Below are 12,993 nucleotides of genomic sequence, written 5' to 3'. Positions count from 1 at the left end.
AGGTGGAGAAGCCCTGAGGGGTGATTGGGGCCGGCAGCCACCATTCGCACCTGCTGATGGTGCTGAGTGGGGCTGGCGCTGGCAGCGGGTGCGAGCGGTGGCTTCGACGCTGGCAGCAGGTGTGAGTGGGGCCGGTGCTGACAACGCGTGTGAGTGGGGCCGGCACCGGTAGCAGGTGCAAGCACTGGGTGGGACTGCGGCGCACTGGAGCAAAGAATTTTCAGTAACCACCAGAGGCTCACCCCGATGACAGCGACCTATGCCCCACCTTGGTCTGGCGCCCCTGCTCATCTGCTCCACCATCCTGCCGCGGCCGACGCCCGCCATGTTCTGCACTCTGCCACCTGCTGCCAATGCCCACCACCAATGCCCGCCATGTTCCGCGTGCGTCCCCTGGTGGTTAGCACAGGTCATAGTGACCAGTTGTTTGGTTGTTCAGTTGTTCCACCGTTCGGTCAATTTGAAAATTAGGGTTTTATATAATATAGATAATATTCCATCATACCTACGTGTATATTATTTTGTTTACACTCATTTTGTTTATGATGAATACTTGGTTTGTTTTCACGTCTGGCTGTTGTGAATAATGCTACAGTGAACAATGGCATAGAAATATCTGTAAATCTCTGTTTTCAGTTCTTGTGGATATGTACTTAGGACTGGGATTGACTTGGTCCCTTTTAACCGTATACTCATACATGTAATAGTACGTGGCTGTTCTTGATTATACTTGGAAAACACAACTGGTATTTGAGTTCTTCATAGGCAGAAAGTGCATAAGTAGACTTTGTATACTTTATGGATTAGCTCCTTAGTCACTTCCCTTCCATACATTTGCACAGAAATGTACACTAGCTTTTGGAGTCTGACTTTCCTTCTTTTGCTGTTGCTGATTTTATAAACCAGTGACTTGTAGGAGTGACTGCAGTTGAAGTTTAAACAAGAAGAAAGTGGTGCAAGAGGAGAAGGAGCCCAGGAGTACTAGGCTACAAGTCAGGAGATAAGCTTGGTGATCTGGTTTCCAAAGCCTGAGTCAAAGATTCAAAACAAATGTAGAAAGAGATAATTGCATCAAAAATAGGCATACTGATGAGAGATAAGAGACTACTTTGCTCTTGTGAGTGTCCATGTCTATTTTCAGTAGGTTGAAAAAGTAACACATTAATTGAAGGAAACAAAGGGAAGGGAAAGGAAAAATTTGTAAGTCACCTGTATAAAGTAATACCCCACTTCATAGGTCAGATTATTGCAAATTATGCTTTCTTATTCCAACCTGAGAGTTCATAATAATAAAAAGGGATCTATGAGCCACTAAAAGAGCTGTCAAAGTCCACAACCCTTATTCTGTTGGAGAGGTTCTTATTTGCATAAACTAACATAAAAGTCTTATAAATATGGTTCTCTCACATCCCATAAAAGATTTTTAAAAATTAGATGATGGCAGCTTATTGAAGGAGTCAGGCACATAACAACACTAATCAGTAATAGTAGATAGCATGATGTCAAAGAAAACTAGCTCAAAAAACATAGTAATGGGCCCTAACCGGTTTGGCTCAGTGGATAGAGCATTGGCCTAGGGACTAAAGGGTCCCAGGTTTGATTCCAGTCAAGGGCATGTACTGGTTGTGGGTACATCCCCAGTAGGGGGTGTGCAGGAGGCAGCTGATCAATGTTTCTCTCTCACCGATGTTTCTAACTCTATCTCTCTCCCTTCTCTCTGTAAAAAAAATCAATAAAATATATTTAAAAAAACAAAAACAATAAAAAAAACACACATAGTAATGGGACCATTTAGTGGCATAAGGGTGAACAGTCCTATAGACCTGTGGCTCTTGCAGGCACCCCAAGTTTATAGGAAAACATAACTGATTATCATAATTACAAACTTACACCATAAATAAAATATGTCACTTCAGAAACATTTTTACCAAACACTGTTAAAATAAAAATGTTACAGTATTTAGAGGGGAAGCATCTTAAAAACACATTTGAGAAAATGTACTTCCATGGAACTCCTATTCCTTGCTTTATGCATGAGATATCATTGTAATATTTCAGTCTCTCATATTTTTTCATTTTCAATTTAATATGTTTGAAGCAGTAGCTATTTTTCAGTTGATAACAAGAAAGGGAAAATATGTTTTCACATCTCTTCCCTCAAACTCCAGTGTAAACTGTGACAAATAGCATTGATCCTTGCAATTAGTCTTTTGCAATAAGTGCCTCCCACAATCGATATGGGTTTGGAGGTAGGGATAGTTTATGACCTTAGGTTTTCATTATATTTCCTCATTGGGCACTATTAACCTCCTCCCAGTTGATAGTGTTTTCTTAATCTAAAGGACTTTTCACTTTTAATGAAAGGCTTGTGACTTGTGACAAATGAGAGGCCTTGATAGCAACAGCTTTCCCCATGCAATGAATATTATAGTCAAACCCAGCCGTGGGCAAACTACGGCCCGCGGGCCGGATCCGGCCCATTTGAAATGAATAAAACTAAAAAAAAAAAGACCGTACCCTTTTATGTAATGATGTTTACTTTGAATTTATATTAGTTCACACAAACACTCCATCCATGCTTTTGTTCCGGCCCTCCGGTCCAGTTTAAGAACCCATTGTGGCCCTCGAGTCAAAAAGTTTGCCCACCCCTGGTCAAACCCCAATGAAGAATGAAGTCATGCACTACCTGATCTCATTTTGTATAACACTCAAATGGTTTCATTGTACAGAATGGGCCTTTTTGACACTTGTGTAATAATTTTTTTAATATAAATATACTAAAGGCCCAGTGCACGAAAATCATGCACCGGGAGTGGTCCCTCAGCCAGGCCTGTGCCCTCTTGCAGTTCAGGACCCCTTGGGAGATGTCTGCCTGCTGGCTTAGGCCTGCTCCCCCCAGGGATCGGGCCTAAGCCAGCAGTCAGACATTCCTCTCGCAGTCCGGGGCTCTCGCAGTTTGGGACCCCTCGCTCCTTACTGCCTGCCTGCAGCGGAGGCGGGAGAGGCTTCCGCCACCACCGCTGCGCTTGCCAGCCATGAGCCTGGCTTCTGGCTGAGCAGCGCTACCCCTGTGGGAACACACTGACCACCAGGGGGCAGCTCCTGCATTGAGCATCTGCCCCCTGGTGGTCAGTGTGCATCATAGCGACTGGTCGTTCCAATGTTCTGTCAATTTGCATATTAGGGTTTTATTATATAGGATTTCTATTGATTTCAGAGAGGCAGGGAGAGATAGAAACACCAATTATGAGAGAGAATCTCTGACCGACTGCCTCCCCGCTCCCCCACTGGGGATCAAGCCTGCAACCCAGGCATGTGCCCTTGACCAGAATCAAACCCAGGACCCTTACATCCACAGGCCGACGCTCTATCCACTGAGCAAAACTGGCCAGGGCTGTCTAATGATATTTTGATTAAAATGTGATGAAGTATAGAAATAAATGATCTGTTTATAGGAAAGAATTTTATATTTATTGGTAACTACCAATGCATCAATCCTAATTCCTTTATTGGGAGTTAGAGTATTTGATCTTAGGGGTGGAGAGACCTAAAAGATATAACCAGCCTTCTAATCTGTGAATTAGATTTTGGCTGAGCCCTTGGGGTAAGAATCCTCCTCTCCTCTCCAGCATGAGACAATTCATGTTGGGAAGTTCTTTCTGTTCAGTTGCTGCTCTTGTAGTTTCCAGGTCTCAGCATAGCTCCTTGGCAATGATCTAATAAAAGTTTATTTTTTTAAAAAATGCTTGTTAATTTTAGAGAGATACTGATTTTGTTATTCGACTTATTTATGCATTCATTGGTTGCTTTTTTTAAAAAAAATTTCTTTATTGATTTTAGAGAGGAAGGGAGAAGGAGAGAGAGAGATAGAAACATCAGTGATGAGAGAGAATCATTGATTGGCTGCCTCCTGCATGCCCCACACTGGGGATCGAGCCCGCAACCCAGGCATGTGCCCTTGGCCGGAACCGAACCTGGGACCCTTCAGTCTGCAGGCCGAAGCCCTATCCACTGAGTCAAGCTGGCTAGGGCCATTGATTGCTTCTTGTATGTGCTCTCTCTGTCTGGGGATCAAACCTGCAGCTTTGGCATATTGGAATGACATTCTAATCAACTGATTTACCCGGCTAAGGCTAAAAGTTGATTTTTAATAAACCTTTTATTTAGTTGATATTTGAAAAATATTTGTTATAAAATTTTCAGTGGTTTTCAAATCTGTTCTAGTTGTTGGTCTTGTCTCTTTCTACCAAATATCTCTTCAGTACTTAAGTATTAATGCTACTGTTGTATGATTGGAAATGTTTTTTTCTTTTTGTAGCATGAAAGAAGTTGCTATTCTGTTAATATAAATATTTTCACTCTATATCTTCCTTGATTTAGTATTTAATTTCACTGTTAGGTTTATTATTCAGTTATTAACTGGTGTCTATAATCTTAAATCTGATGACTCATTTATTCCTACACTTTTCTAAATATATCTGACTTTTATTTAAAGTATTTAAATTTATTTTCTCTCATAAGAACAAAGAGAACATTGCGTGAATTGCAGTTTCTCTGATATTAATTATTTTCATTAAGATTTTGGGACTGTAACAGAAAAAATGAAAAGCTTCAAGTGGTGGGACATGATATTTTCAGAGACGTTAAAAGTCCATATTGTTTTTAATTTTTACTAGTAAGAGTTAATATCTTTGCAATAATATATACTTCCTAAAATAAGAAGTATGTAAGCTGTGTTAATAGAAATATATATAAACTGCAAAAAAAGCTGCACACAAAATATCACGCAAATACTGTATATAACTTACTGTAGCGCAGCCTCTAAGATGGCCCCCAATGATCCTCACCTCCTTAATTCATGCCCTTCTGTAGTCCCCTCACATATTTCATCAGGTTTATCTGTATGGCCAATGGAATATGGGGGGGAGTGATAGTGTATAAACAAGGCCAAGTCTTAAAAAACATTGCTCCTTCTGCCTTGCTCTCTCTTGAATTGCCCACTCTGGAGGAAGCCAGCCACCATGTTGTGAAGATATTCAAGGCCCTATGGAGAGTCTGCATGAGAAACAGCTGAGGCTTCCATTCAACATCCAGCCATCAGCTTGCCAACCATTAAGGGAGCCATGTTGGAGGTGGGTCCTCAGCCTCAGTGAAGCCTTCAGATGATTGCAGCCCCAGCCTATACATCTTGACTACAGTATCAGGTCCTAAACCAGAGACCCTAAACCAGAATTGTCCAATTAAGCCACTCCCAAATTTCTGAACTACAGGAATTGTGAGATAATAAATGTTTATTGTTTTAAGCACTAAGTTTTAGGGTTATTTCTTGTGTAGCAATAGATAATTAATGTACAACATCTTCAAATATTCATTGGTTTAATAAATAGAAAAGGATTTGGACAATGTAAACAATGTTTAGTGTCCTTTAGATTTTTTTTGAAAGTTAGTTTATCACAAGTTTAATGATTTGAAAGTCTTTAGTTAAAGAAATTCAATTTAGCCCTAACCGGTTTGGCTCAGTGGATAGAGCATCGGCCTGCGGACTCAAGGGTCCCAGATTCGATTCCAGTCAAGGGCATGTACCTTGGTTGCGGGCACATCCCCGGTGGGGGGTGTGCAGAAGGCAGCTGATCGATGTTTCTCTCTCATCGATGTTTCTAACTCTCTATCCTTCTTCCTTCCTCTCTGTAAAAAAATCAATAAAATATATTTAAAAAAAAAGAAATTCAATTTAGCTATACAACTAATAGATTCAGAAAAATAAAATTATAGTTTCTTTTAAAACAATATGACTGGATTTAGGTATTCATTAATTCAGCAATTTTCAACCGGTGTGCTGTAAGAATTTTTAAAACATAAAACACCTAACTATTTAGTCAGGGGCACTGACCTCTTTTCCCTTAGATTGTCAAATAAAAAAATGACAGCAGCCAACATAATAGCCATCCAGTGTGAATGAATCAAAATTAAACTTTTTTTTGATCAGATGGGCAAAAAGTATTTTTGGTGTGCCACAGAATTTTAGTAATTTATGTGTGTCATGAGATGAAAAAGGTTGAAACTTGCTGTATTAATCAATTACATTCTCTTAGAAATCTAACTATGAAAGCATTGTTTCTCCCTTTTTTATTTATTTTTATTTTTAAAAAAATATACTTTTATTAATTTTAGAGAGGAAGGGAGAGGGAGAGAGAAACACCAATGATGAGAATCATTGATTGGCTGCCTCCTGCACTCCCCCTACTGGGGATCAAGCCCGAAACCCAGGCATGTGCCCTTGACTGGAATCGAACCCAGGACCCTTCAGTCCGCAGGCTGATGCTCTATCCACTGAGCCAAACCAGCTAGGGTCTCTTGTCAATTTTTATTGAGCACCTTTGGACTCTCTTCTAGGTTTGGGCTATATCAGTAAACAAAAAAGATTCCTCCTCTCAGTAAGCTTATATTCTTGTCAGAGGCACACAGACAGTAAACAATAAATAAGCTATCTGGAATGTGGTATGTGGTATGTAAAGTCGAAAAAGTAAATCAGAGTAGAGGGGATTGAGAAAACAGGTGGAGGAGATGACACATGAAATGGGGAGGGGGGGAGTTACAGTATTAAAGATAGGCCTCAATAAGTGGCATGCATTTGCACAGTGATTTCAAGGAGCTATAAGAATATATCATATATCAAGTGGATGTATGGACAAGATTGTTCCAGACAAAGGCCTTGATGCAGGAGCATGTGTGACATATAAGCACAGAGGTCAGTGTGGGGAGAGTAAGGTGAAAACTTAGTAGATGAGTTCAGAGAGGAAATGGTGAGGAAGGTGGAGCAGGTGGATCCATGAAGGCTATTGTTGGGACCTTGCTTCTTGGAGGGAAATGGGAAGCAATTGCTCAGTTTTGGAGAGGAAAGAAACATGTTCTAACATTTTAAAAGGATGATTTCAGTTGCTTGTTAAAAATAGACTCTAAAAGAGTGAGGGTAAAAGCAGAGATCTGTTAGGACAATATTAGGGTAAACTACATGAGAGATGGTGGCTTGGGCCAAGGTAGTAGCAATGGAAGTGGTAAGAAATTCAGGTTCTGGAAATGTAATGAAGGTAGAACCAGCAGGAAACAACAGAAGCTCTTGGTCGTGTAAAGGAAAGAGATCAAACTATTGTAAAACTTCCACATTCAGATGTCAGTCAAATGTTACAGGTTCATCTCTGCTCTATATTCTCCTCACCGCCATATCCATCTTTCACTAGAACCATGCTGCATGACCCTTCCTGGGTGACCTAGTGGTTAAAACTATGGGCTCTGGAGTTAAACAATCTGGGTTTGATTTATGGCTCTTTTCACTTACCACTGTATAGTCTTTTTTTTCTTTAATATAATTTTAAAAATATATTTTATTGATTTTTTTATTTTTATTTTTTACAGAGGGGAAGGAAAAGGAATAGAGAGTTAGAAACATCATTGAGAAAAAAAAAAAAAGAAACATTGATGAGAGAGAAACATTGATCAGCTGCCTCCTGAACACCCCCCACTGGGGATGTGCCCACAACCAAGGTACATGCCCTTGACTGGAATCGAACCTGGGACCCTTGAGTCCGCAGGTCAACGCTCTATCCACTGAGCCAAACCGGTTAGGGCACCACTGTGTAGTCTTAAATTAATTTCTTAAGCCTCACTTTTCTCATTTATTGACTGGGGATGTTAATAATAGAATCTGCCTCACGGTAATATTGTGAGATTAAATGAGGTAATCCATGTAAAATACTTAACATAGTGCTTGGCAAGTATTAACGTCACAATACATATTAGCTGCTATTATCTCAGATTGTGTTCCTTTGGCCACAGTCTTTCGTCTGCATTAAATGCTAAACCTCCTTTTCCATACCCTCCTCCATTATAGTCTACTTCATTTTTTTGTGTCCCAAATTCACATGACAGAAATTCTTGAGAAAATTTAAAAAATGAAATCAAATTATCCATAATTTCCCTACTATCTGTTTTCACCTTTTTATAAGTCCCTCTGGTTTTTGTCCACGTCTCTATTATTTATGTAGTTACTGCTATTCATTTTTCTTTTTCCTTTTTTTTTTTAATATTATCTATTGATTTCAGAGAGGAAGGGAGAGGGAGAAAGAGAGAGAAACATCAATGATGAGAGTCATTGATCGTCTGCCTCCTGCACTCCCCCTACTAGGAACTGAGCCTGCAACCTGGGCATATGCCCTGACTGGGAATCAAACCATGACCTCCTGATTCATAGATCAATGCTCAACCACTGAGCCATGCCCGGCGGGCCTGCTCTTCATTTTTCATGACCAGTTCAAATGTCATCTTATGATGCCTTTCCTAATCAGCTGGGTAGAATAAATCCTGTGCTTTAGGCTCCTTTTAGCATTTTTCTGATTAACTTAAAAAGGTGTGTGTGTGTGTGTGTGTGTATATATCTGTCACCTCTGCCATACTTTTGAGTATCTTGAGTAAAAAAGGTCTGTGTGTTCACTTTTAATTTTCTGGCACCTAGTACTTAGTAGGCATCAGCAGACATTTGTTGAATTAGACAAATGGAGCTTTCCAAGGCTCTCCACTCCAATCCTTCTTACATGTAACTGTTAGAGTCATATTTGTGACACTCCCTTGTTCAAAATCTCCAGTGGTTTCTCATCACCTGCAGAGTAAAGTTTAAACTCCTTAGCTGAGCCCTCGCCAGATAGCTCAGTTGTTTAGAGCATCGTCCTGATATTCTAAAGTTGTGGGGTTGATCCCTGGTCAGGGCACATACAAGAATCAACCAGCCAATGCATAAATGAGTGGAGCAACAGACCTCTCTGTCTCTCTTTCTTTCTCCTCCTCCCCTCTTTTTTTTTAAAAATATATTTTATTGATCTTTTACAGAGAAGAAGGAAGAGGGACAGAGAGTTAGAAACATCGATGAGAGAGATCGATCAGCTGCCTCCTGCACGCCCCTTCTGGGGATGTGCCCGCAACCAAGGTACATGCCCTTGACAGGAATCGAACCTGGGACCCTTGAGTCCACAGGCCGACGCTCTATCCACTGAGCCAAACCGGTTAGGCTCCTCCTCCCCTCTTAACTGAGTATTTGGTGCTCTACTATCTGACCTCAGTTTGCCTTTCCAACTTTATTTTCTACAGTTAGTCAAACTGATCTGTTTATTATTCCCCAGGGACTCCCATCCCCTATCCTTTTTCCCCCCCATCCATGTCTTGATTTATATTGTCTCCCCTCCTCCCCCCAAAAGCACTCCTCTCCTGTCCTAATTCCCCTTCTCAGATACCACCTCTTTCACAAAGCCTCTGATCATCCCAGCTGGAAGTAGTCTCTCCTTGCTTTGAAATCTCAGAACATGGTAACTGCTACTTAATCACATTTTAACTTTATAGAGGTATTTTTTTCCTGTTTAGTCTCTTAAAGGGCAGGTCTAAGATGGTTCATCTTGTCTGCTCTACTTGTGAATAGCATTAGGCAACTGATAAGTTCTGGAGTGGCTAAACGAATGAATTAATATCTGAGTAAATAGGCTTCCTGAAATAGTACTCCTATCCATGGGCTGAGGTGGAGGGTAATGGGGATTTGAGGGTATGATACTTGCCATAATAAGATCCTGAGAAAGGGGGTACTCTCTGCCCAATGCTCCTGCAGATACCATTAGGCCAATTGTACAAGTCCATTCAGGACACATTGACTGACGTCTGACATGTTCCAGGCTCACTACTTGGCTTGAGAAATACAAACAATATCATGTACCTTCACCTTAGGCACCCTTCAGATAGATAGGAAGGTGTTTCAGGACTCTGGCCATTGGTATTTGGTATGGAGGTGCCAAGTCATATCCCCAAGTGAGGCAGTGCTCACTGTGCTGAAATCTGTCACAGATTTGCCTTATTAGAACGACATTGGCTTGGCTCTGCTTGGCTAACTTACGCTCTTGGTTGGTTTGACTAATCCATTCCCATAGTTTAGAAATTTTATCCCAGTTACATTTTAAACTTGATTTGTGTTTAATTTTTAACTTTATTAAAGCCAACTTTACTGTGGAGCTCAGAAAAATTGGCAGTGGGTACTTTTACATTTCACAGTTTTCAGACTTTCGGGTGGACCTTTCTAGTCATCTTTCCCATTTTATTATTTTCCACTGTTGGGGAATACTGTGTCATTTTATTTAAGTCGATCAATATTGATACTTGCTTAGGGAGGAAATAGACATACTTAACAGTCAGGTGTTACCATGGTATTGTACATGTAAGAAAAACAAGTCCACTCATTTTGAAACATTTCAGTGTCTCAGAACCATCCTTTCTCACACCTGCCCTCTATTCTGGTGCACCTTTATATTCCAGTCATTCAGTTGAACTCTTTTAATACTTGAAGCTCTCAGAATTCTTTTTGTGTCACTTCACCACTTAATTTCTACCTCTGCTTTAGGACTCAAGCCTCTCATCCCTTAAGAAACCTATTACTCCCTTCCCACCTCCATCCTTCCCCTTCTAGGATGAGTTACTTGCCTCTTATGTCTGTTTCTGTCACACACACTGTGCCTCTTTCTTTCAGAGAACTTACCACAGTACATTATAGCTATTAGTTTACTTGTCTGTTTCTTCTAGCAAGCTGAAGTCTCCCCAATAAATGGGCCTATATCTGATTCCTCTTTTGTATCTAGAAGTTAGCACAGTGTCTGTTATATATTTGATACTCAGTAAACGCTTATTAATTAGACAATTCAGTGCCCAGCTTTTTAAACTCATTTCAGGGATGGAAGCTATCAGGAGTACTATTAATTTCTCTATTATTGGACTGTGTTGTAAAAACATGAATTAGTAAGGAATTAATAACATTACATAGTTACGTATTTGTAATTGTAAAAATAACATTATTATATTAATAAATAACGTTGTAAAACATTTATTAGTGGGCAATTAATTTCCTCTGTAAAGAGAATACAGAATTCAGTTCCTGAGCAACTTCTGTCCTATAAGCAATAATCTAGTTGGCACTTAACTATCATAAAGTAGATGAACCAGACTATTGTGTACCCTGAAAAAAGGTGGATAAGGGAGGAGTGAAGGATAAAGAAGGGAGTGAGTTAGCAAAATGCCACACAGTTACTTGCAAACTAGCACAAAGGTGAATGTGCTTCATGAAGGTAGCTTGACTCAAAAGGGCTGAAATAGGAGCAAAGAGCAAAAGGCAACCAACGGTGAAAGCAAGAATTCACAGGGAACAGGCAGGCACGCAAGCAGGTGAGCACCCAGATGGGACGTGGGTCCTGTGGGATTGTGGTCTCTCAGGCTCTGAGTGACAAGGAGGGAGGGAACCCAGAAGTGAAGCTCTGGAGAGGCAGACAAGGGAAGAATAGTGTTTACTATAGAGACAAAGATACACTGAAAAGACTTTAGAAGGAGATGAGCATAGTGACAAACACTGGCTGGCACCAAAGTCTCAACGAAAAGAATTGAAGATGGGGCTTTGTTGGGAGTGAATAGGAGATAGAGAGCAAGAGATATTGAGAAGACCAATTCTGAAAGTAGTGGATTTAAATAAACTGATATGTACTCACCAGTTTAAACAAAATAAACCTGACTGTGTACATTATTTTCAGTAGCATATAAGACTTTTAATATAATTGACACATTTGGAGAAACAATCCTTCCTTGGAAATTTGGAATCTTGGTCTTCCAAAGGGTAGGTAATCTCCTTTTGGAAAGAAGTCAGCTATTCTGTTCTTCTTAAGTGGGTGAGATCCAGTCCCTGAGCTATTGAACGTTGTTCTTCCCTTCAGAGTATTTATTCAACACCTACTTTGTGATCACTCTGTTCCAGCACCAAGAACACATCAGTGAACAAAACAGATATTCCTGTCTGTGTATAACTCACATTGGGAAGGGGAAGAGGTAGTTGGGGAACAGAAAGTATGAAAAAAACAACAACACACCCAAAATAGTAAATTATATAGTGCATTAGAAGATGAGAAGTGCTATGGAGAAATATAACAGGGAAGGAAGGTAGATGTGTATGTGACTGGGTGGGTTGCATTTTATAGAGTGGACAAGGAAGGTCTCACTGAGAATCTAATGGCAATTGAGCAAAAACTAAAGCGAATGAGCAAGCTGTGCAAAGCTGGTGTCATGTAAATAGGACACTATTCTATGTATTCTAAATTGTAAACCTTTCTATTACCATTCTTAAAGTAGCTAATCTTAAAAAATGAGATTAGAAGTGGTGTTAGAAGGTGGGGGTGAGAGCAAAAGAGGCATTTTATGTGTTCATCCTTTGCTGTCTTTAATATGTTTAGTTTTACTAGTACACTGAACACCTGGTATGACTCTGCAGTTTTCACTCCATGAAAAAGGATACCTAGTATGCATTTTTTCCCTTTGAAATCTCTTTTGAAAAACAAATTCTTGCTTAATGGAAATAGAAGATGGAGAGGTTTTTCAGAAACAACAATAATAGAGAAAATATGAATGAGCCCTGAAGAAGCTGCTGTACATCAGTCATGGAGATGGGGGAAGACTGGTGACTGGAAAGTCCCTAAATACACTTCCTGGGGAGAAAAGGGATCGGGTATTGAATATGGTTTGAGCTCTGGACAAGGCCAGGATCTGTTAATGCTCAGAGAATCCTAAAGGTGGTTTCTGTTTTCAGTTATTTAGATTGATCTACATGACCAGCTTATTTTCTGTAAAAGAAGAATCAGCCAAAGGGAGTAATTTAAGATGTGAGTATGAGTCTGGCCAGGCATCTGCCCTGGTTTCAGTGGTTGATTTCCTGGAATGAAGTTTCCTTTGTGTAAGATTCTAAAAATTCTCCTTTCCTAACCAATAACTCTCATTCTTAACTTTAGGATAGAAGTTCAGCCTTGAAGAGTGTTCAGACTGATAATTCTAACTCTGCCTTTGTAGTATCTCAGAACAACTCTGTTTTAAATAGTTTAAAATTCCAAATGCAATTAATTTTAATTTGCTTTTATTTTATGTGTCCCCTGTGGA

General features: G+C 40.0%; 1 protein-coding gene across 3 annotated transcripts in view; it reads left to right on the top strand.

Moving 5' to 3' along the window:
- The first annotated feature begins 5,002 nt into the window (after nucleotides 1-5,002).
- The window catches only part of ENTPD5 (ectonucleoside triphosphate diphosphohydrolase 5), a 35,671-nt gene continuing 27,680 nt past the window's right edge, over nucleotides 5,003-12,993 (top strand). Inside the window, exons 1-2 of one of the 3 annotated variants that reach the window (XM_005883552.2) lie at nucleotides 11,079-11,244; nucleotides 12,650-12,722. Coding sequence is in view for 1 of the 3 variants with exons in the window: in XM_005883551.2 (XP_005883613.1) it covers nucleotides 5,124-5,132 (9 nt within the window). In the remaining 2 variants the exon portion in view is untranslated. Of the gene's footprint in view, nucleotides 5,133-11,078; nucleotides 11,245-12,649; nucleotides 12,723-12,993 lie in introns of those variants that run through there. The other 2 variants (XM_005883551.2, XM_005883553.2) reach the window with 2 other exon arrangements.

This window comes from Myotis brandtii, unplaced genomic scaffold, assembly GCF_000412655.1.
Source record: "Myotis brandtii unplaced genomic scaffold, ASM41265v1 scaffold793, whole genome shotgun sequence".
Taxonomy (NCBI): domain Eukaryota; kingdom Metazoa; phylum Chordata; class Mammalia; order Chiroptera; family Vespertilionidae; genus Myotis; species Myotis brandtii.
The sequence above is the reverse complement of the archived record's forward strand: the minus strand, read 5'-3'. Positions and strand labels throughout refer to the sequence as shown.